At 40.8% G+C, this 21,575-nt stretch overlaps 1 protein-coding gene, 1 long non-coding RNA gene and 29 other non-coding genes across 38 annotated transcripts; 30 read left to right on the top strand and 1 right to left on the bottom strand.

The window, feature by feature from the left end:
• Window positions 1–1,383: 1,383 nt before the first annotated feature.
• On the bottom strand, window positions 1,384–9,939 carry LOC110529487 (mitotic checkpoint serine/threonine-protein kinase BUB1). 4 transcript variants are annotated; one of them, XR_016497616.1, is made up of 23 exons: window positions 9,374–9,934; window positions 9,115–9,174; window positions 8,400–8,738; window positions 8,284–8,327; window positions 8,098–8,177; window positions 7,939–7,985; window positions 7,661–7,845; window positions 7,294–7,430; window positions 6,661–7,190; window positions 6,409–6,455; window positions 6,177–6,296; window positions 5,834–5,950; window positions 5,515–5,596; window positions 5,330–5,405; window positions 5,016–5,184; window positions 4,742–4,811; window positions 3,702–4,579; window positions 3,473–3,535; window positions 3,109–3,270; window positions 2,633–2,790; window positions 2,240–2,417; window positions 2,044–2,150; window positions 1,384–1,918 (listed from the first exon to the last, which is right to left on the bottom strand). XR_016497616.1 is itself a non-coding variant. In XM_036984880.2 (23 exons), the coding sequence occupies exons 1-23, from the start codon at window positions 9,394–9,396 to the stop codon at window positions 1,723–1,725; spliced, it is 3,906 nt and encodes a 1,301-aa protein (XP_036840775.2). In that variant the 5' UTR covers window positions 9,397–9,934; the 3' UTR covers window positions 1,384–1,722. The 4 variants fall into 4 exon arrangements, 3 of the variants coding, with proteins under 3 accessions (XP_036840775.2, XP_090098805.1, XP_036840776.2); XM_036984880.2 differs by having other exon boundaries at window positions 3,473–3,573; XM_090242679.1 differs by lacking the exon at window positions 5,515–5,596 and having other exon boundaries at window positions 3,473–3,573; window positions 9,374–9,939.
• LOC149981411 (uncharacterized) lies at window positions 9,682–21,549 on the top strand. 5 transcript variants are annotated; one of them, XR_016497617.1, is made up of 7 exons: window positions 18,745–18,800; window positions 18,993–19,048; window positions 19,752–19,803; window positions 20,488–20,543; window positions 20,992–21,043; window positions 21,239–21,290; window positions 21,483–21,542. It is a non-coding gene; the product is annotated as an uncharacterized LOC149981411 (long non-coding RNA). The 5 variants fall into 5 exon arrangements; XR_016497620.1 differs by lacking the exons at window positions 18,745–18,800; window positions 18,993–19,048; window positions 20,488–20,543; ... (1 more) ...; window positions 21,239–21,290; window positions 21,483–21,542 and adding exons at window positions 9,682–9,789; window positions 10,253–10,283; window positions 14,524–14,575; window positions 15,024–15,075; window positions 15,526–15,577 and having other exon boundaries at window positions 19,752–19,792; XR_016497619.1 differs by lacking the exons at window positions 18,745–18,800; window positions 18,993–19,048; window positions 19,752–19,803 and adding an exon at window positions 20,213–20,295.
• LOC118965674 (small nucleolar RNA SNORD50) lies at window positions 14,370–14,441 on the top strand. Its single transcript, XR_005053052.1, has one exon. It is a non-coding gene; the product is annotated as a small nucleolar RNA SNORD50 (small nucleolar RNA).
• On the top strand, window positions 14,617–14,688 carry LOC149981432 (small nucleolar RNA SNORD50). The gene has a single exon (XR_016482962.1). It is a non-coding gene; the product is annotated as a small nucleolar RNA SNORD50 (small nucleolar RNA).
• On the top strand, window positions 14,865–14,936 carry LOC149981431 (small nucleolar RNA SNORD50). The gene has a single exon (XR_016482963.1). It is a non-coding gene; the product is annotated as a small nucleolar RNA SNORD50 (small nucleolar RNA).
• Window positions 15,117–15,188, top strand: LOC149981430 (small nucleolar RNA SNORD50). Its single transcript, XR_016482954.1, has one exon. It is a non-coding gene; the product is annotated as a small nucleolar RNA SNORD50 (small nucleolar RNA).
• On the top strand, window positions 15,370–15,441 carry LOC149981429 (small nucleolar RNA SNORD50). The gene has a single exon (XR_016482935.1). It is a non-coding gene; the product is annotated as a small nucleolar RNA SNORD50 (small nucleolar RNA).
• LOC149981428 (small nucleolar RNA SNORD50) lies at window positions 15,619–15,690 on the top strand. Its single transcript, XR_016482953.1, has one exon. It is a non-coding gene; the product is annotated as a small nucleolar RNA SNORD50 (small nucleolar RNA).
• Window positions 15,866–15,937, top strand: LOC149981427 (small nucleolar RNA SNORD50). The gene has a single exon (XR_016482961.1). It is a non-coding gene; the product is annotated as a small nucleolar RNA SNORD50 (small nucleolar RNA).
• LOC149981426 (small nucleolar RNA SNORD50) lies at window positions 16,111–16,182 on the top strand. Its single transcript, XR_016482952.1, has one exon. It is a non-coding gene; the product is annotated as a small nucleolar RNA SNORD50 (small nucleolar RNA).
• Window positions 16,358–16,429, top strand: LOC149981425 (small nucleolar RNA SNORD50). The gene has a single exon (XR_016482934.1). It is a non-coding gene; the product is annotated as a small nucleolar RNA SNORD50 (small nucleolar RNA).
• On the top strand, window positions 16,605–16,676 carry LOC149981424 (small nucleolar RNA SNORD50). Its single transcript, XR_016482959.1, has one exon. It is a non-coding gene; the product is annotated as a small nucleolar RNA SNORD50 (small nucleolar RNA).
• LOC149981423 (small nucleolar RNA SNORD50) lies at window positions 16,853–16,924 on the top strand. The gene has a single exon (XR_016482951.1). It is a non-coding gene; the product is annotated as a small nucleolar RNA SNORD50 (small nucleolar RNA).
• On the top strand, window positions 17,106–17,177 carry LOC149981422 (small nucleolar RNA SNORD50). The gene has a single exon (XR_016482950.1). It is a non-coding gene; the product is annotated as a small nucleolar RNA SNORD50 (small nucleolar RNA).
• LOC118965673 (small nucleolar RNA SNORD50) lies at window positions 17,353–17,424 on the top strand. The gene has a single exon (XR_005053051.1). It is a non-coding gene; the product is annotated as a small nucleolar RNA SNORD50 (small nucleolar RNA).
• LOC118965665 (small nucleolar RNA SNORD50) lies at window positions 17,600–17,671 on the top strand. The gene has a single exon (XR_005053043.1). It is a non-coding gene; the product is annotated as a small nucleolar RNA SNORD50 (small nucleolar RNA).
• On the top strand, window positions 17,847–17,918 carry LOC118965676 (small nucleolar RNA SNORD50). Its single transcript, XR_005053054.1, has one exon. It is a non-coding gene; the product is annotated as a small nucleolar RNA SNORD50 (small nucleolar RNA).
• LOC118965672 (small nucleolar RNA SNORD50) lies at window positions 18,095–18,166 on the top strand. The gene has a single exon (XR_005053050.1). It is a non-coding gene; the product is annotated as a small nucleolar RNA SNORD50 (small nucleolar RNA).
• Window positions 18,348–18,419, top strand: LOC118965671 (small nucleolar RNA SNORD50). The gene has a single exon (XR_005053049.1). It is a non-coding gene; the product is annotated as a small nucleolar RNA SNORD50 (small nucleolar RNA).
• Window positions 18,595–18,666, top strand: LOC149981421 (small nucleolar RNA SNORD50). The gene has a single exon (XR_016482932.1). It is a non-coding gene; the product is annotated as a small nucleolar RNA SNORD50 (small nucleolar RNA).
• On the top strand, window positions 18,842–18,913 carry LOC149981420 (small nucleolar RNA SNORD50). The gene has a single exon (XR_016482958.1). It is a non-coding gene; the product is annotated as a small nucleolar RNA SNORD50 (small nucleolar RNA).
• On the top strand, window positions 19,090–19,161 carry LOC149981419 (small nucleolar RNA SNORD50). The gene has a single exon (XR_016482947.1). It is a non-coding gene; the product is annotated as a small nucleolar RNA SNORD50 (small nucleolar RNA).
• Window positions 19,343–19,414, top strand: LOC149981418 (small nucleolar RNA SNORD50). The gene has a single exon (XR_016482946.1). It is a non-coding gene; the product is annotated as a small nucleolar RNA SNORD50 (small nucleolar RNA).
• LOC118965670 (small nucleolar RNA SNORD50) lies at window positions 19,590–19,661 on the top strand. The gene has a single exon (XR_005053048.1). It is a non-coding gene; the product is annotated as a small nucleolar RNA SNORD50 (small nucleolar RNA).
• On the top strand, window positions 19,845–19,916 carry LOC118965669 (small nucleolar RNA SNORD50). Its single transcript, XR_005053047.1, has one exon. It is a non-coding gene; the product is annotated as a small nucleolar RNA SNORD50 (small nucleolar RNA).
• On the top strand, window positions 20,092–20,163 carry LOC149981417 (small nucleolar RNA SNORD50). The gene has a single exon (XR_016482960.1). It is a non-coding gene; the product is annotated as a small nucleolar RNA SNORD50 (small nucleolar RNA).
• LOC149981416 (small nucleolar RNA SNORD50) lies at window positions 20,337–20,408 on the top strand. The gene has a single exon (XR_016482956.1). It is a non-coding gene; the product is annotated as a small nucleolar RNA SNORD50 (small nucleolar RNA).
• Window positions 20,585–20,656, top strand: LOC149981415 (small nucleolar RNA SNORD50). Its single transcript, XR_016482945.1, has one exon. It is a non-coding gene; the product is annotated as a small nucleolar RNA SNORD50 (small nucleolar RNA).
• LOC149981414 (small nucleolar RNA SNORD50) lies at window positions 20,838–20,909 on the top strand. Its single transcript, XR_016482944.1, has one exon. It is a non-coding gene; the product is annotated as a small nucleolar RNA SNORD50 (small nucleolar RNA).
• LOC149981413 (small nucleolar RNA SNORD50) lies at window positions 21,085–21,156 on the top strand. The gene has a single exon (XR_016482943.1). It is a non-coding gene; the product is annotated as a small nucleolar RNA SNORD50 (small nucleolar RNA).
• Window positions 21,332–21,403, top strand: LOC149981412 (small nucleolar RNA SNORD50). The gene has a single exon (XR_016482955.1). It is a non-coding gene; the product is annotated as a small nucleolar RNA SNORD50 (small nucleolar RNA).
• Window positions 21,550–21,575: the final 26 nt, after the last annotated feature.

Genomic DNA, 21,575 nt, shown 5'->3' with positions numbered 1-21,575 from the left:
ACCCCATGGATATCTCACTCAATATAAAAATAAATAAAAAAGCAGATAGCAGATAGCTAGTAAATTGTGTTATCGTAAACAGTGCATGTTAAGGCCACCACACAACTACAAACTCAATTTTCAGTTTGTGACATTTAATATCTCACACACCGGAATACACCAAATAAAAAAGTAATTGCCACGATTCATATTCAATGTTATGAGGTTTGTTCTATGTGTAAATCCTCCCTATTCATTAGGGTGTCTAGGTTCTCATTACAAGGTGTCAGATCAGTGGCCTGATCATGGGTCGTGTCAGCCAGGCTAGTATTGATGGTCTCTGATATCACTCTCGCCTGAGGGGATGGTAAAGGAAAAACAGATTGAGGCACGCTTCTATCACCCTTTGAGAGGTTTACTCTAGCGTCCACCCTAAAAGTCTGGTCTGTTTCAGCATCACAGTTCCAGCTGCGGGGAAATCTCAAATCTCTGCTGCGCCCTGCTCTCTTTTCATATCACAGGCTTCTGATTGGCATTGTCAATGTCCCAAATGGCACCCCATTCCCTCTCCCGTGCACTACTTTTGACCAGGGCCCACAAGGGAATAGGGTGCCATAGAGGGAATAGGGTACCATTGGGGACAGAAAAACTGTGACCAAACAAAGAATCTCATTAATAATGCTGAGGACATCAGAGGGCAGAGCTGTTAAAGTGGGAGTCAAACAGGGTGCCTAGCAATGGAATAGACAGTGGCAAAACTAGAGGCACCTCTGAGGGAACTGTACTGTAGAGGCACAGATTGTGGTAATTACATATGTAGCCTGGATCCAAACTGAATTGTAAGAAAGCCTTGTCCAAACCAGAACAGATCACAGGACACCTCCTGGGCAGGACACTAGCCTATCACAGGGGTTCATCACCCAATCCATGTCCTTAATGCCAAGCGCCAAGCAGAGGTATCAGGTTCCATTTTTAAGTCTTTGGTATGACTCGAAACTGAATTGCTCCGACGCTTGGAACCAGTCAAGTATTTTGTGCTAATTTCGTACATCACCTCCTTAATTTGTTTTGATCTGTTGTTCTGGATGAAAAGTAATTTTTGATTGCTATATTCTGCTGGTGCATTAACCTAGCTACTATCATCAAACATCTGGCAATAGGTACTGAAACATAAATAATTGCCTCGCCTTCATTTATCTTGCATTGTAGTATCAAGGGAATACATATATAGTATATATTGTGTTAATATCAAATACTGTCCTTAAAATTACACACTAAATTCACAAACTAGAGCATGTTGCTCAACTTCTTGAACAAGGGTGACACCTAGTGACATATTTCTGCATGAAGTTAGAGCCAAAAGAAATTCAAAGGCCATGATAAACTACACTTGCAAGACAGAAATGTTTAAAATGTTATTTATTCTTTACAAATTTAAATACACCATAACATCGCCAACCTCACAATTTCTGTTATTTAAATGGACAAATGGTTGTCACTAAAAAAACATTAAAATGCATAAAAGGTTATCACAGTGACCAGACCCGATTTAAGGTCAATCTTTTGTATTTACAAATGGACTAGAAATTCAACATTGCAGTAGTATCCATCCAGGGTCGTGTTCATTAGGGTTGTTCATAAAGTCCAGATAGTATCTCCCAAGTTCCACTCAGTTTCAGACCGCTTTCTTTAATTGTATACCTACTGAACAGGACCCAGGAGTAGAAAGGTTCTCAGGGAGTTCTATCTCTGTGGCGTCCTGCTCTCTAACAGCTGGATAACCAGGCGGGTCTTCAGTGACGGCAGCTTGTTGCTGTAGTTCTGTTGGAGCACAGTGCTCAGTCTACTGCGCAGGCTCCGCAGGCAGGGCAGGGAGCTGCAGTCAGGTACATTCAGCAGAGTGTGGAAGAACTCTGTCCACAGATCACTGTGGGGATTTCTGGAGGAGACAGACAAGGGGAAAGGTAATATAGTGTGAATTTTAACTATTTGCGGTGGAGTGGAGAGATGTTTTCAAAATAACAACAAATATAGTCAACGAGTTTGAGAGCAAAAAAGGGTTACCTTCTAAATACTGCATTTGTCTTCCACACGCCACCCTCCTGTGCCACTTGCATGTATGTTCCAAAAATCATGCAGTACACCGTTCCTGCTATACCAAAGTAGTCCGTCTAAAACAAAGAAACTTAATATCCTCAAAAGGTATTATCAGACATCCACCATCATTACAGGAGCACGCACACAAACAAGCAATCTTTACCTGGTAGTTCCATGGTCTCCCACTCTGCATCTCTGTACACTGGAAGCCAGAGGTCATACACTTGGCGTTGAAAGCCGTGCCCTCTGGGAACAGAGTCATGTCAATGCTCTGACCCAGGTCAATTAGGGAGAGGCCATGATCCAGATAATCTTGGTCAAAAGACTTTTTCTCCAGGAACCTAAACAACAACAGGCAAACAATTAAAACAGTTAAGAGGAGACATTGGAAATCCCTGGTAGAGTACTGCATCCACCCACTACTAAATGATTGGAAGGAAAATACTCAAATCAAAAAAGATGTTCCTCAATGAAATGACACAGTTGAACATATTAAGTTTAGCATTTGATACAGGATTCCTATCGGTCTCCTTTACACACTCAGGGACGTCACTACCTCTCTCCCAGCAGGAAGTTGTCTGGTTTGATGTCAGCGTGAACGATGTGGATATTGTGCAGCTGTTCCACCATGTGCAGGATGCAGATAGTGAAGTAGATCACCAGAGGCTGGGGAATCACCTTGTCACGAAGGTTCTTGTACAGGTTTACAGCATTCTAGAGGGGAATAATAAAACATGTTTAACTCCTTTCAGTGCTCTGCTGTGGCCTCTCCTTGGGTGCATCCCAATAAGATCTCCTTTCTCCTATAGTGTAAACTTGTTCACCACTTCCCACAAATCTAAAAGCATTAGATTGCTACAGGCATGGGCTAGAGTGAGTTTCCACTATATTTTTTATACCAGTCCTTTCAAATCAGTGAATGGATGTGAAACATTACACACTTTGGGAAGAAAGGGATATCATTGGGAAGTATCCTTGATCTTTAATTGATTGACAAAGTCTGGTGGGTGATGAAGAGGGGTTACTACCCACCAATAGGGTGCCACAGTTGTAGAGCTCGCCCAATAGCACACTACCGTTCTGGAAGAGGTGGGCAGAGTGGATGTTATTAAAGAGGTGGCGCACGCTGGGCTGCAGCCGGGCATTCAGCTGAGAGTTGATGTAAAACTCCCACGGATTGGCTGGTTTCTGCACCTATAGATCAAGAAAGACACATTCAAGCATTGAGAATCAATCACCCAATAGGAGCGCATTCATTGTGAGGGCCAGCTCCATAAAAACATGCCATGTTCTCTGGCCTTAGTAATGGCAGAGGCAAAATAATTACTACTAATTTCATTGAAGGGTCAGGGGAGTCAACTGTTTTAAATTAATATAAAGTCAAGATCCATCTTACCTTTAAAATCATCTTCTCCGAGGTGTTAAGGTCAGTTGCCTGGTAGACTGTGACAAAGGCACCCTGTCCGAGTACACAGTCAACACGTAAGGAGCCTTCACCTGTGTGACGACCATCAAAGCCATTTTCAGATGTCATTTTTTTTTTTTTGGGGGGGGGGGGGGGGGGGGTGTTGTTTTTTATTTTTAATGTCACTGCTTGTAAACACAAAGATAGACGACTTTCTTACCGATCTTGATGATCATCTTGGGTGCAATGCTGGGGACTTTGCACTGCCAGGTGATGAAGTTAGGCTGTGAGGTGAGTGGTGTGGACAGCTTGGAGAGCAGGGAGGAAATCATCTCCTCATCCCAGGGGTCGGAGACCAGCTCTACAGCCGCTGCCCCTTGAGCTGCTGGACTCATGGGAACATCCATGTTCACCTTTGAACCTTGGTCTGGGCTCATAGGAATATCCATTATGAACTTTGATGATGACTGGAATGGACTCATGGTCACATCCGAGCCAAATTTAGGTGGATCTGGACTCATGGGGATGTCCACGGTCTCCAGAAGGATGCTGACTGTTCTCTGACCCTGACGGGCACTCATGAAGGCATCCAAGTCAGGTTCAACCACAACCTCTGGGCTTTTGACCACTAACCAGTCTGACTTGGGTGCACACTCCGGACTCATGGGGATATCGAAGGCAGCCATTGGGGCTTTCTCTGGACAAGTTGGAACATCAAAGTTGGATTTGAGGGCATAGATCTGGCTCTTTGAAATTAATGCTTCTGCCACAGGTGCACGCTGTGGGAGAGGAAAAGCTGGCTTTGAGGACTGCTCTGGGCTCACATAGACATCCCAGTCTGGCTTTGAGGCCTTGGAAGGAGGGCTTTTGGCCACTGCCACCTCAGCATGGGTCAGGGGGGCAGTCTGGTCTCTGAAGGACAGTGCGGCCGGGGCATGATGCTGCACTTCAGTCATGGAGCAGATAGCCAGGCTTCGCTGGGCCAGGGCTAGCCCTTCTCCCACAATGGTGCCCTGCTCAGCAAAGCCCTGAGCTCTCATACAGCAATCCGTGCCAGTCTCAGGTAACCCATCAGGTGGGCTCTGCTCTATGATAGGGCTGAGGAAGGAGGTCATTATCACCGCCATGGAGGCAACTACAATGGTTTGACCCTCACTCTTGACTACACATCAAAAACGTGGACCAACAAACATTCAACGTGAACACATACAGTACACTGCAGTTACCGGTAGTCTACAATAGGGGGTTACTGTTAAGTACCTGAGTTTTGTGGGCTGTCGTAGGAAAGGGACTTCTTCCAGACCCCCAAAGCCTCTGGGCTGATAATTTTCTAGAGGGGAAAAAAAAAAAAAAAAAAAAAAAGTAAAGTACTTGCTATAGACAGCATTGTTGTTCTGAACTACAGACACGTTTTGCCAGGTGATTTCTGAACTGCCAAATGGCACCCTATTCCCCTATATAGTGCACTACTTTTGACCAGAGCCCTATGGTACCCGTTGGGATGCATCCTGTATAAGCTCAGACAGAGGGCTACCTTGATCCTGATCAAAGTCCCAGGAGTAAGGAGCTTTGTTTTGGAAGGGCGTGGAGACCAGGTGAGCCGACAGTGAAAAGTCTCTGGTGCTGTTGGGGCAGGCGGCCAGGGAGTTGTAGCGTGCTTCCCAAATAGTGCTCTCATCTGGTATCAATTCCGAAGGAGATTCCTGATTTAAAAAAAATGTAAACGAGCAAACACACGAAACGATAAAGGTTTGCATTGTGTACTCAACTTAAAATAACACAACCATCAACAACATTGAGTCCTTGTTGAATCAACATGGGTAAGTCACCAAGTAATTGTGCACTTACATTTTGTTTCCCTGGTTTAGAGACAGGGATTTCTGCTAGGGCCCTTGGTGGCTTTGCATTGTCCACCATAGCAGCACTAAATGGATCAGGAGAAGAACAATAATGCATTGTTAATAAATGTCCTTTGTTGAATTAAAGAGACGGCAAAGAGAAAGGGATGCAGGCGAATAAATGCAATGCTTCACCTGCATTTCTCCTTTATGTCATTCTCATCCTGAAAGATGGCGAAAGGGACTGTATTGCGGGGCTTGCTGAATGACGCATCGCCTCCATTACATAATACAACAAAAACATTTATAGAAAGACCATTTAATTACTGTATGTAAAATCAAAAGGGCGACCCGCCATTATGTGTCGCTTTTTTTGTCTGTTGTTGGCTTCTACCTCTTATTTTATTTATTTGTTTTACTGTAAAATGTGATGCGATTTTTTTTTACATGCACTTTGACCTACAGTCTGAAACAAAGATTTTGAGAAGTTCCAATCAGATGGGAATTGAATTACCCGTTCTCTGGTAGCCAGCATCAAAAATGTTCTCTGTCTGATGTGGATGCATTGGCATGCTGCGGAACTGGTCCTCCTGCAGGAGGGTTGGAGCCTGGAACATGTCCATGATAGCATCTGGAGGTGAGGGTAAAGAGCGGTGAGATACTAAGGACTCCATTGGTTGTAGCGTCTTTCCCATACACAGGTATGGTAATACATTAGAATATATCCACCAAAAAAAGGGACTGGGTGTAGTAGATAGCACCACAGTGGCTTTTCTGCATTTTAGACATCTAAATCACCAATATGTAAACACAACATGGTTTATGACTGAGTCATCAATAAAGTATGCATTTATCACCAAGTGCCTCCCGTGTGTTGACTGTGGGGGATGGGAGCACCCTGGACGGGGTGGCTTGCCCCAGTCCCAGAGAAGTGTTAGGAGTGATATGGGACACGTTTCCAGCCCCTCCCTGTGACACTGCCAGAGAGAATAGGAGCGAGTGAGGGACGGTGTGATTAAACAATCTTTTAATTCCCATGCGGATTCCAATGAAGGGGATAACGGGCCCAGGTTACGGTCCTTTACTCACCATCTAATTTCACCTCCGACTCAGGAGCGTCACTGACAGACACCTCACTAGAAAAAACAAAGAAGAGATTAGCTTGGAGATGATGAGCGGCTTAATTAAATTAATTAAAAACAAATTAATTAGGTTAATCGCTGAGGCGTTTCACTCTGACTAAGCAGCAGCATAAGATATGTAATTAAGTCTGGTTGGGAACAATTACACATCTGAAAAACCAGAACCAATCTGGAGACATGATGACTCATTATCACTTACTGATGATCGCTGCCGTTGTGCTGCTGGAAAATGCTGCTGAGGTGAGAGTGACCACCCTGATTTGGAACTCCACCAAGCTGCACGTCAGATCTGTAGGCTGCTGGCTTCTGTGGGGCCGACCCAAATGGCTTAGAGTTTTGTTCTGGTTGGGGCTGAACTAGAGAAGCTTGTAGAGAATATGCCTGGGAAGCGACTGCAAATGGTTTTGGAGCTTTTGTACATTCACACAAGTGACCCATTGCTGCTTCTGGCATGTGGAGGGAGCGTCTATGGGAGGTGTTTACCTCCTCTAACTGTCCAGATGAGGAAACGGATCTCTGTGAGCGCAGAGTGTCTGTAATGGGAGCCCTGAGATTGTCGCACTGAAGGTGTGTCTCAGATTCCCTAACCAAGCCTTGTCTGGGGTCCTGTCCACTGTTCAGTCTAAAGCCTGGAGTGAGTTTGATGCCGAGGTTGCTTGAGAGTAGAGGTTGCCTTAAGGAATGTTGGAGGAACTCAGGATTCAGGTCTGTTGCAGGTGTGCAGAGTGTCTGAAACAGAAGTGTATACCAATGTTTTTTTTTTTTTTTAAGTGTACGAGGAAAACTATAACAGAAACGACTAAAGATAAAAAGGCAATGTGTTTTCTCTCACCTGCTGCACTGGTAGAACACTGGCGGTGCTTCCCTGGCCTGTAGAGCTCACACAGAGATTACTCTCCAGCTCCTCCAACAGCCGGTTCATCCTCATTACCTCCTCCTCCTGCTCTCTAACCAAACTCTGACGTTCCTCTGGTAACAGAACACAAAGAAAACGTTGGTCAAAACCCACAATTAGCCCTGTGGTAGTGAGCTATGCAACCAGTTGTTAATGCATTTGATTTAGATGAAGGGTGTCTAAAGGATATCATGTGGCCTGTTCATATCGATGTCTTTGACTACACTAAAATCCAGCCATACATTTCTTCTCTTTAGAGGAGTGTGATGGAACAGCGCTGGGTTAAGAAGTCATATGATCCTACCAAACTCTCTCCGTTTCTTCTCTTGCTTGCATCTCACAAAGTATCGTCTGGCCCTGACCTCCTCGAAGCATAGTTCAGACCCATCGCAGACGAGGTCTTCCGTACGGTACATCGACACTGTCTGCAGGCTCACAACCGGGCCTTGATTGGGTTTATTTACCACCACATTTTCAGACCGGGAGATTCTGTGGTAGAGTAATTTCATTAGAGGTAATATAATGTAACGTTCCGAAAATAAGGGACAAGAAGAAGAATTGGTATTCTGTCTAGTGACTTACATGCGAACAGTTCTGTCTGTAGGGAGTTGGAACAGACGTTCAAGGTCCTGTGGCAAAAAAAATAAATCATATTGATCACTTTCTATGAACAACACATGAGAAACGGCCACTAACCAATGTATACCAAGTTTGAAGCTACAAAAACTGTTAGTAACTCACCTTGCACTGTGGGCTGGGCACTCTGTGGGTATGCAGCTGATTTACCAAGTTGGAATTCTGAAGAGGATTCCGTACAGCTTCTGTTTTCATAAACACAGATTAGATAGTGGATACATTAGTTTCCTTTGATAATTTCCACAGCCAAAGATCCGGTCCAGAAGGAAGAAATGCACACAAAAGTCTCACCTGAAGCCCCTGCCCCACTTCCAGAAGTCCTGGTTTGGAACATTCTGTGAATACATTAAAATGTATCAACAACAGAAACATCAACATGGAAAGGTAAACGCAATAATTCAAGTTACCTGTATTGCTGAAGGACAGTGTCAGTTGGCTTAGCTTGGTTTTCAATGGCTCTCTGGTACACGGCGTCAGCTTGTTGAAGCAGGCCCTGCTGCTCAAACTGTTGAGCCCACGCCACATAGAGGACTGCATCCCTGGTGCCAATGCCCTTACTGTATATGTGGCTGTATAGTTTGATGGGCTCATTGTAATAACTTGCACATTTAATGCAGTAGTTTACGTATCGGATGTCATTGGTATAACGCTCTTCTTGGAGAAATCTTTGTACTAGACGATCTAGCACAAGAGACATCGCTTTGGAGTCTTCAGCAGGTAGTCTCTTCTCTAGATATTTTATAAACCTGAAATAATGTAAATGGTAAAGAGTTATACACCAACAAATTTAAGCTGGACAAAAAAAACATAGATGACTTATCACAATCAATTGCTTGCTTCATCAGTACTTAGATTTCGTTTTTTTTTTTACAATGTTATATTCCTCTCAAACCAAATGCATGTGAAAATGTCAAATCAATGCCAGATGAATAACCATTCATTGTCTACTTTTCGTTGTTGGCCCCCTCTGAAGGGCCAATAACAAAAGGTTGCTGGATCGAAACCCAGAGCTGAAAAGTTAAAAATCTGTTGTTCTGTCTCTCGGCAGGCCGTCATTGTAAGTAAGAAGTTGTTCTAATTAACCAAAGGTTACACACATTGCACAATGCATTGACAAGTTACCTGTCCCATGGATCGAGTGGGTCGTCTCCGGTATAGTTGTTTAAGCTTTGCTCAAAACTCCTGTAAAACCAAAACATTTGTTTATAACCCTGGTATCAAAGAAACATATATAACTATCAAATGTAATATTATTCACACATTTTTGGGAGAAATCATTACTTAGTTAGATAGTTATCTTATTGTCAATAATTTGCGTTAGTTGGTTGGGGAAATCAACAGTTAACGCGTAGCTAGTTCGCTAACTAAAATCGGAACTTACTGTAAATGTGAACCAACATCCATGGTGTAATGAACAACACATTTTATAACAATACAAATACGAGCAATTTACAAGCAAGTTAAATTAATTAATTGACAAAATTAATTTTAAAAAATGGCTCCGCTAGATTCATTCACAGCTAGCTAGTTAGTTAGATTAGCTGGTACATTTCAAATTGCGCGTTTAGCTGGTACGTCATCAGTAAGCACGGCGACCAATCCGAATGTAGCCAATCAAGCGCCTTTGGAGCGAGAAAAACGCGATTTCAATGGCACTTTCGCCAATGCTTGAATCGGCTGTTTTGAATCGTGTGATGAATTTGAATATAAGTACTTCACGAAACGCTTACGGGATCCCTTTTATCTGCAATTTCCAACTTGTTAACTCAGTTAGTTTGCTGGCGAAGTTCACTGGAAGTAAGACTATTAGCAATACATCTGCAGTTATAACCTAGATAGCACGACAGCTAGCTATTGACATTAGTTGTCAATCATCACTTTTAAAAATGATATGTGAAATAATGTTAAGCATAAGTAGAGCACCACGTGTTAGCGAAGTTTGCTTTTTTTTATTTATTTTACCTTTATTTAACCAGGCAAGTCAGTTAAGAATTCTTATTTTCAATGACGGCCTGGGAACAACTTTTGCGTGTTAGCGAAGCACCTTTTACAACCCAGAAACATTAGCTCGAAGGAAAAACTAACGGCTGTCTGAATTAACTGCTGCTAGGTTTGTGCAAAATTGTAGACACTGACGAATCTGACTTCTGAAATTCTACTACTGAAATACAATTTACATTACATTAGCTACTATGTTATATTTTAACATTCACAATAAATGTACATGTTAACAGACTATTCTTGTCTTAATGTCTTTCAGGGGGGACTGCAGAAAAAAAAATGGAACTCCTGTAAGTCAATTTAACTGCTGCTAGTTTTGTGAAATAGTGTGGCATAACATTAAAGTTTGTATGCAAAAACAAGACAACCTGTAAGAATATACTGTATTTTAACAGCTGCTAGTTTTGTTCAAGATTGTATTAAAAAAGAGCGACTGCTCCTAAAAGCAACTTAACGTTTTGAAAACGGCCTGTGTGGCGTCGATATGAGTCAAACATGTATTCTAGTGCCAAAATGGAATACAAGTGTAAATATAATAATTTGTGGTCAATAGGCATTCCATTGTCTTTTGGTCCTCGTAACTTTTATTTGTTTTATTATCTTAGTATTCTATCACAAAAAGGACACGTTTGACTTTAAGAAAAACATTGGTCAAGCACATGAATCCTAGTATTTATAAGCAGATTGTTCACACATGGACCTTGAGGTATTTCCACCCTGTTAGAGACGCACAACTAGCTGCAAATGTCTAAGACCTCAAATTTGGCTTACTCTTATCATATTCATTGTTTTATTTAAGTCAATATAAAGCAATTATTGAGTGAAATGTGTTATTTTCAAAACCAGTGCTTTATTGGCACCCCATTTTTCCAAACAGGAATAACAATAGAATTTTGTCAACGTTATTTTTAGTCGACCCCTTCTATCTCTACACGTTAGCACAAAAATATGCATGACATTTGATGGTGTTAAATTATGATTTAAAAATACTGACCTAACTGCGTTGAATGAAGCATAAGAGGGTGGAAAGCAATACCACTGTGGAAATAACAACACTAATGAATACAAGATTTAAACTATTAAAGGTATTCTAACTTTGGCATAATTTTGAAATGGTTGAAAAATACCTGTAATACGAATGAATCTTGTACATCAGTTTACATAACTTTCAATTTATTTCATTTTTTATATTTTTTTTACCTGTCTTTTTAAAAACTTTGTCAACCTTCAGTTTGTAAAATATGAAAATAGAGTATTTATATATTGTTGCTAGCTAATATTATTACTAATTGCAATTATATATGCATTACAATTACGTACAGTGTATTCCCGGAAAGTGTTCAGACCCCTTCGTTTTTCTCCCATTTTGTTACGTTAGTCTTATTCTAAAATGGATTTAAAAAATGAATAAAACTCGATCTACACACACTACCCCATAATGACAAAGCATGAACAGGTTTTTTGACATTTTTGCAAATGTATTAATTTTAACAATGAAATTGTTTACATAAGTATTCAGACCCTTTGCTATGAGACTTGAAATTGAGCTCCGGTGCATCCTGTTTCCATTGATCGTCCTTGATGTTTCTATATGATTTGGAAAGTCACACATCTGTCTGTATAATGTCCCACAGTTGACAGTGCATGTCAGAGTGAAAACAAGCCGTGAGGTTGGAAGAATTGTCTGTAGAGCTCGAAGACAGGATTGTGTCGAGGCACGGATCTGGGGAAGGGTACCAAAAAATGTATTCCGCATTGAAGGTCCCCAAGAACACAGTGGCCTCCATCATTCTTAAATGGAAGAAGTTTGAAACCGCCGAGACTCTTCCTCGAGCTGGCTGCCCGGCCAAACAGCAATCGTGGGAGAATGGCCTTGATCAGGGAGGTGAGTAAAGAACCTTATGGTCACTCTGACAGAGCTCCAGAGTTCCTCTGGAGATATGGGAGAACCTTCCAGAAGGACAACCTCTGCAGCACTCCACCAATCAGGCCTTTGTTGTAGAGTGGCCAGATGGAAGCCCATCCTCAGTAAAAGGCACATGACAGCCAGTTTGGAGTTTGCCAAAAGGCACCTAAAGGACTATCAGACCATAAGAAACAAGATTATTTGGTCTGATGAAACCAAGATTGAACTCTTTGTCCTGAATGCCAAGCGTCATGTCTGGAGGAAACCTGGCATCATCCCTACGGTGAAGCATGGTGGTGGCAGCAACATGTTGTGGGGAAGTCTTTCAGCGGCAGGGACTGGGAGACTAGTCAGGATCAAGGGAAAGATGAGCAGAACAAAGTACAGAGAGATACTTGATGACAACCTGCTTCAGAGCGCTCAGGAGCTCAGACTGAGGCAAAGGTTCACCTTCTAACAGGACAACAACCATAAGCAAACAGCCAAGACAACGCAGCAGTGGCTTCAGGAGAAGTTTCTGAATGTCCTTGAGTGGCCCAGCCAGAGTCCGGACTTGAACCCGATCGAACATCTCTGGAAAGACCCGAAAATAGCTGTGCAGCGATGCTCCCCATCCAACCTGACAGAGCTTGAGATGATCTGCAGAGAAGAATGGGAAAACTCTCCAAATACAGGTGCCAAGCTTGTAGCATTATACCCAAGAAGACTCTAGGTTGTAATTGCTGCCAAAGGTTCTTCAAAGTACAATACTGTTCAGCTGTATTCATCGACCTGGCCAACGCTTTCGAGTCAATCAACACATTCTTATCGGATGATTCAACAGCCTTGGTTTCTCAAATGACTGCCTCGCCTGGTTCACCAACTACTTCTCAGACAGAGCTCAGTGTGTCAAATCGGAGGACCTGTTGTCCGGACCTCTGGCAGTCTCTCTAAGGGGGTGCCACAGGGTTGAATTATCAACTCTCTTCTCTGTATACATCAATGATGTCGCTCTTGCAGCTGGTGATTCTCTGATCCACCTCTACGCGGACGACACCATTCTGTATTACTTCTGGCCCTTCTTTGGACACTGTGTTACCTAACCTCCAGACGAGCTTCAACGCCATACAACTCTCCTTCCGTGGCCTCCAACGGTTCTGAAATGCAAGTAAAACTAAATACATGCTCTTCAACCGATCGCTACCAGCATCACTACTCTGGACGTTTCTGACTTAGAATATGTGGACATCTACAAATACCTAGGCGTCTGGTTAGACTGTAAACTCTCCTTCCAGACTCACATTACGCATCTCCAATCCAAAATTAAATCTAGAATCGTCTCCCTATTTCGCAACAAAGCATCCTTCACTCATGCTGGCAAACACCCTCATAAAACGGACTATCCTACCGATCCTTGACTTCGGCGATGTCATTTACAAAATAGCCTCCAATACCCTACTCAGCAAATTGGATGCAGTCTATCACAGTGCCGTCCGTTTTGTCACCAAAGCCCCATATACTACCCACCACTGCGACCTGTATGCTCTCACTGGCTGGCCCTCACTTTATATTTGTTGCCAAACCCACTGGCTCCAAGTCATCTATAAGTCTTTGCTAGGTAAAGCCCCGCCTTATCTCAGCTCACTTGTCACCATAGCAGCACCCCACCCGTAGCACGTGCTCCAGTAGGTATATTTCACTACTCACCCCCAAAGCCAATTCCTCATTTGGCTGCCTTTCCTTCCAGTTCTCTGCTGCCAATGACTGGAAAATGCAAAAATCACTGAAGCTGGAGACTCATATCTGCCTCACAAAAGCACCAGCTGTCAGAGCAGCTCACAGATCACTGCAACTGTACATAGCCCATCTGTAAATAGCCCATCCAAGCTAACTCATCCCCATAATGTTATTTATTTATTTGTTTTGCTCCTTTGCACCCCAGTATCTCCACTTGCACATTCATCTTCTCCACATCTATCACTCCAGTGTTTAATTGCTATATTGTAATAATTTTGCCACGACGGACTATTTATTGCCTACCTCCCTTATCCTACCTCATTTGCCCACAATGTATATAGACTTTTTCTATTGTATTATTGACTGTATGTTTGCTTATTCCATGTGTAACTCTGTGTTGTTGTTTGTGTAGCGCTGCTTTGTTTTTATCTTGGCCAGGTCCCAGTTGTAAATGAGAACTTGTTCTCAACTAGCCTACCTGCTTAAATAAAGGTGAAATAAAATAAAAAACTGAGTAAGGGTTGGATTACTTATGTAAATGAGATATTTCAGGGTGTTTTAATTTTTTACCAAATTAAAATTAAACCTGTTTTTGCTTTGTCATTATGGGGTATTGTGTGTAGATGAGGATTTGTTTTATTTTATGCATTTTAGAATAATGCTAGACCGTAACCGAATGTAGAAAAAGTCACTGTGTCTGAATACTTAACAATTGCACTACACATCCATGCACAATAAAGTTGTTGCAAGATTGTATTAAGGATGAACCTATCCCGAACCTGATTCCTGTAAGATTGACAACCCTGTCGGATCTGACTTCTGAAATACAATTAGCATAATTGATCATGTTACATTTGAACATGCATGCACAAACTTCATGTTAATATTTTGACTGTACTGTCTTTCAGGGAACTGCAGACCAGACATTGATGGGAAAATTACAGTCTGTAGCTAACAACTGTAAGTATCTGCTAGTTTTGTGCAAACTCGTTGCAAGATTGTATTAAGGATGAACCTATCCCGAACCTGATTCCTGTAAGATTGACAACCGTGTCGGATCTGACTTCTGAATTACCATTTGCAGATTTCTGATACCACAGTTGAACATGCACCAGGGTTTAATGTGAAACTGTTCATCTTACCGTTTTTCAGATATGCAGACCAGAAATGGAATCCTCTACACCAGAACATGGCTTCCTGTAACATCTGTAAGAATCTGTTGTCTACTCCTAGATTTTTGCAAAGGTTGTATTAAGGATGAAACTATCCCGAACCTGATTCCTGTAAGATTGACAACCCTGTCGGATCTGACTTCTGAATTACAATTAGCATAATTGATCATGATGCATTTGAACATCCATGCACAATAAAGATAATGGTAATATTTTTTTACCATACTGTCTTTCAGGGAACTGCAGACCAGACATGGATGGGAAAAATACAGTCTGTAGCTAACAACTGTAAGTATCTGCTAGTTTTGTGCATACTCGTTGCAAGATTGTATTAAGGATGAACCTATCCCGAACCTGATTCCTGTAAGATTGACAACCCTGTCGGATCTGACTTCTGAAATACAATTAGCATAATTGGTCATGATGCATTTGAACATCCATGCACAATAAAGTTCATTCTTAATATTTTTTTACCATACTGTCTTTCAGGGAACTGCAGACCAGACATTGATGGGAAAAATACAGTCTGTAGCTAACAACTGTAAGTATCTGCTAGTTTTGTGCATACTCGTTGCAAGATTGTATTAAGGATGAACCTATCCCGAACCTGATTACTGTAAGATTGACAACCCTGTCGGATCTGACTTCTGAAATACAATTAGCATAATTGATCATGATACATTTGAACATGCGCATGTTCAAACTTCATGTTAATATTTTGACTGTACTGTCTTTCAGGGAACTGCAGACCAGACATTGATGGGAAAATTACAGTCTGTAGCTAACAACTGTAAGTATCTGTTAGTTTTGTGCAAACTCGTTGCAAGATTGTATTAAGGATGAACCTATCCCGAACCTGATTCCTGTAAGATTGACAACCCTGTCGGATCTGACTTCTGAAATACAATTAGCATAATTGATCATGATACATTTGAACATGCATGCACAAACTTCATGTTAATATTTTGACTGTACTCTCTTTCAGGGAACTGCAGACCAGACATTGATGGGAAAATTACAGTCTGTAGCTAACAACTGTAAGTATCTGTTAGTTTTGTGCAAACTCGTTGCAAGATTGTATTAAGGATGAACCTATCCCGAACCTGATTCCTGTAAGATTGACAACCCTGTTGGATCTGACTTCTGAAATACAATTAGCATAATTGATCATGATGCATTTGAACATGCATGCACAAACTTCATGTTAATATTTTGACTACTGTCTTTCAGGGAACTGCAGACCAGACATTGATGGGAAAATTACAGTCTGTAGCTAACAACTGTAAGTATCTGTTAGTTTTGTGCAAACTCGTTGCAAGATTGTATTAAGGATGAACCTATCCCGAACCTGATTCCTGTAAGATTGACAACCCTGTCGGATCTGACTTCTGAAATACAATTAGCATAATTGATCATGATACATTTGAACATGCATGCACAAACTTCATGTTAATATTTTGACTGTACTGTCTTTCAGGGAACTGCAGACCAGACATTGATGGGAAAAATACAGTCTGTAGCTAACAACTGTAAGTATCTGTTAGTTTTGTGCAAACTCGTTGCAAGATTGTATTAAGGATGAACCTATCCCGAACCTGATTCCTGTAAGATTGACAACTCTGTCGGATCTGACTTCTGAAATACAATTAGCATAATTGATCATGATACATTTGAACATGCATGCACAAACTTCATGTTAATATTTTGACTGTACTCTCTTTCAGGGAACTGCAGACCAGACATTGATGGGAAAATTACAGTCTGTAGCTAACAACTGTAAGTATCTGTTAGTTTTGTGCAAACTCGTTGCAAGATTGTATTAAGGATGAACCTATCCCGAACCTGATTCCTGTAAGATTGACAACCCTATTGGATCTGACTTCTGAAATACCATTTGCAGATTTCTGATAGCACAGTTGAACATGCACCAGGGTTTAATGTGAAACTGTTCATCTTACCGTTTTTCAGATATGCAGACCAGAAATGGAATCCTCTACACCAGAACATGGCTTCCTGTAACACCTGTAAGAATCTGTTGTCTACTCCTAGTTTTTTGCAAAGGTTGTATTAAGGATGAACCTATCCCGAACCTGATTCCTGTAAGATTGACAACCCTGTCGGATCTGACTTCTGAAATACAATTAGCATAATTGATCATGATGCATTTGAACATCCATGCACAATAAAGTTAATTCTTAATATTTTTTTACCATACTGTCTTTCAGGGAACTGCAGACCAGACATTGATGGGAAAAATACAGTCTGTAGCTAAGAACTGTAAGTATCTGTTAGTTTTGTGCAAACTCGTTGCAAGATTGTATTAAGGATGAACCTATCCCGAACCTGATTCCTGTAAGATTGACAACCCTGTCGGATCTGACTTCTGAAATACAATTAGCATAATTGATCATGATACATTTGAACATGCATGCACAAACTTCATGTTAATATTTTGACTGTACTGTCTTTCAGGGAACTGCAGACCAGACATTGATGGGAAAATTACAGTCTGTAGCTAACAACTGTAAGTATCTGCTAGTTTTGTGCAAACTCGTTGCAAGATTGTATTAAGGATGAACCTATCCCGAACCTGATTCCTGTAAGATTGACAACCCTGTCGGATCTGACTTCTGAAATACAATTAGCATAATTGATCATGATACATTTGAACATGCATGCACAAACTTCATGTTAATATTTTGACTGTACTGTCTTTCAGGGAACTGCAGACCAGACATTGATGGGAAAAATACAGTCTGTAGCTAACAACTGTAAGTATCTGTTAGTTTTGTGCAAACTCGTTGCAAGATTGTATTAAGGATGAACCTATCCCGAACCTGATTCCTGTAAGATTGACAACTCTGTCGGATCTGACTTCTGAAATACAATTAGCATAATTGATCATGATACATTTGAACATGCATGCACAAACTTCATGTTAATATTTTGACTGTACTCTCTTTCAGGGAACTGCAGACCAGACATTGATGGGAAAATTACAGTCTGTAGCTAACAACTGTAAGTATCTGTTAGTTTTGTGCAAACTCGTTGCAAGATTGTATTAAGGATGAACCTATCCCGAACCTGATTCCTGTAAGATTGACAACCCTATTGGATCTGACTTCTGAAATACCATTTGCAGATTTCTGATACCACAGTTGAACATGCACCAGGGTTTAATGTGAAACTGTTCATCTTACCGTTTTTCAGATATGCAGACCAGAAATGGAATCCTCTACACCAGAACACAGCTTCCTGTAACATCTGTAAGAATCTGTTGTCTACTCCTAGTTTTTTGCAAAGGTTGTATTAAGGATGAACCTATCCCGAACCTGATTCCTGTAAGATTGACAACCCTGTCGGATCTGACTTCTGAAATACAATTAGCATAATTGATCATGATGCATTTGAACATCCATGCACAATAAAGTTAATTCTTAATATTTTTTTACCATACTGTCTTTCAGGGAACTGCAGACCAGACATTGATGGGAAAATTACAGTCTGTAGCTAACAACTGTAAGTATCTGTTAGTTTTGTGCAAACTCGTTGCAAGATTGTATTAAGGATGAACCTATCCCGAACCTGATTCCTGTAAGATTGACAACCCTGTCGGATCTGACTTCTGAAATACAATTAGCATAATTGATCATGATACATTTGAACATGCATGCACAAACTTCATGTTAATATTTTGACTGTACTGTCTTTCAGGGAACTGCAGACCAGACATTGATGGGAAAAATACAGTCTGTAGCTAACAACTGTAAGTATCTGTTAGTTTTGTGCAAACTCGTTGCAAGATTGTATTAAGGATGAACCTATCCCGAACCTGATTCCTGTAAGATTGACAACTCTGTCGGATCTGACTTCTGAAATACAATTAGCATAATTGATCATGATACATTTGAACATGCATGCACAAACTTCATGTTAATATTTTGACTGTACTCTCTTTCAGGGAACTGCAGACCAGACATTGATGGGAAAATTACAGTCTGTAGCTAACAACTGTAAGTATCTGTTAGTTTTGTGCAAACTCGTTGCAAGATTGTATTAAGGATGAACCTATCCCGAACCTGATTCCTGTAAGATTGACAACCCTATTGGATCTGACTTCTGAAATACCATTTGCAGATTTCTGATAGCACAGTTGAACATGCACCAGGGTTTAATGTGAAACTGTTCATCTTACCGTTTTTCAGATATGCAGACCAGAAATGGAATCCTCTACACCAGAACATGGCTTCCTGTAACACCTGTAAGAATCTGTTGTCTACTCCTAGTTTTTTGCAAAGGTTGTATTAAGGATGAACCTATCCCGAACCTGATTCCTGTAAGATTGACAACCCTGTCGGATCTGACTTCTGAAATACAATTAGCATAATTGATCATGATGCATTTGAACATCCATGCACAATAAAGTTAATTCTTAATATTTTTTTACCATACTGTCTTTCAGGGAACTGCAGACCAGACATTGATGGGAAAAATACAGTCTGTAGCTAACAACTGTAAGTATCTGCTAGTTTTGTGCAAACTCGTTGCAAGATTGTATTAAGGATGAACCTATCCCGAACCTGATTCCTGTAAGATTGACAACCCTGTCGGATCTGACTTCTGAAATACAATTAGCATAATTGATCATGATACATTTGAACATGCATGCACAAACTTCATGTTAATCTTTTGACTGTACTGTCTTTCAGGGAACTGCAGACCAGACATTGATGGGAAAATTACAGCCTGTAGCTAACAACTGTAAGTATCTGTTAGTTTTGTGCAAACTCGTTGCAAGATTGTATTAAGGATGAACCTATCCCGAACCTGATTCCTGTAAGATTGACAACCCTGTCGGATCTGACTTCTGAAATACAATTAGCATAATTGATCATGATGCATTTGAACATCCATGCACAATAAAGTTAATTTCTTAATATTTTTTTTACCATACTGTCTTTCAGGGAACTGCAGACCAGACATGGATGGGAAAAATACAGTCTGTAGCTAACAACTGTAAGTATCTGCTAGTTTTGTGCATACTCGTTGCAAGATTGTATTAAGGATGAACCTATCCCGAACCTGATTCCTGTAAGATTGACAACCCTGTCGGATCTGACTTCTGAAATACAATTAGCATAATTGATCATGATACATTTGAACATGCATGCACAAACTTCATGTTAATATTTTGACTGTACTCTCTTTCAGGGAACTGCAGACCAGACATTGATGGGAAAATTACAGTCTGTAGCTAACAACTGTAAGTATCTGTTAGTTTTGTGCAAACTCGTTGCAAGATTGTATTAAGGATGAACCTATCCCGAACCTGATTCCTGTAAGATTGACAACCCTGTTGGATCTGACTTCTGAAATACAATTAGCATAATTGATCATGATGCATTTGAACATGCATGCACAAACTTCATGTTAATATTTTGACTACTGTCTTTCAGGGAACTGCAGACCAGACATTGATGGGAAAATTACAGTCTGTAGCTAACAACTGTAAGTATCTGTTAGTTTTGTGCAAACTCGTTGCAAGATTGTATTAAGGATGAACCTATCCCGAACCTGATTCCTGTAAGATTGACAACCCTATTGGATCTGACTTCTGAAATACCATTTGCAGATTTCTGATAGCACAGTTGAACATGCACCAGGGTTTAATGTGAAACTGTTCATCTTACCGTTTTTCAGATATGCAGACCAGAAATGGAATCCTCTACACCAGAACATGGCTTCCTGTAACACCTGTAAGAATCTGTTGTCTACTCCTAGTTTTTTGCAAAGGTTGTATTAAGGATGAACCTATCCCGAACCTGATTCCTGTAAGATTGACAACCCTGTCGGATCTGACTTCTGAAATACAATTAGCATAATTGATCATGATGCATTTGAACATCCATGCACAATAAAGTTAATTCTTAATATTTTTTTACCATACTGTCTTTCAGGGAACTGCAGACCAGACATTGATGGTTAAAATACAGTCTGTAGCTAACAACTGTAAGTATCTGTTAGTTTTGTGCAAACTCGTTGCAAGATTGTATTAAGGATGAACCTATCCCGAACCTGATTCCTGTAAGATTGACAACCCTGTCGGATCTGACTTCTGAAATACAATTAGCATAATTGATCATGATACATTTGAACATGCATGCACAAACTTCATGTTAATATTTTGACTGTACTGTCTTTCAGGGAACTGCAGACCAGACATTGATGGGAAAATTACAGTCTGTAGCTAACAACTGTAAGTATCTGCTAGTTTTGTGCAAACTCGTTGCAAGATTGTATTAAGGATGAACCTATCCCGAACCTGATTCCTGTAAGATTGACAACCCTGTCGGATCTGACTTCTGAAATACAATTAGCATAATTGATCATGATACATTTGAACATGCATGCACAAACTTCATGTTAATATTTTGACTGTACTCTCTTTCAGGGAACTGCAGACCAGACATTGATGGGAAAATTACAGTCTGTAGCTAACAACTGTAAGTATCTGTTAGTTTTGTGCAAACTTGTTGCAAGATTGTATTAAGGATGAACCTATCCCGAACCTGATTCCTGTAAGATTGACAACCCTATTGGATCTGACTTCTGAAATACCATTTGCAGATTTCTGATACCACAGTTGAACATGCACCAGGGTTTAATGTGAAACTGTTCATCTTACCGTTTTTCAGATATGCAGACCAGAAATGGAATCCTCTACACCAGAACACAGCTTCCTGTAACATCTGTAAGAATCTGTTGTCTACTCCTAGTTTTTTGCAAAG

Source organism: Oncorhynchus mykiss, chromosome 8 (genome assembly GCF_057628025.1).
Source record: "Oncorhynchus mykiss isolate SJ-2025 chromosome 8, ASM5762802v1, whole genome shotgun sequence".
Classification (NCBI taxonomy): domain Eukaryota; kingdom Metazoa; phylum Chordata; class Actinopteri; order Salmoniformes; family Salmonidae; genus Oncorhynchus; species Oncorhynchus mykiss.
Note: the sequence above shows the minus strand (reverse complement) of the source record. Positions and strands in the feature narration are given on the sequence as shown.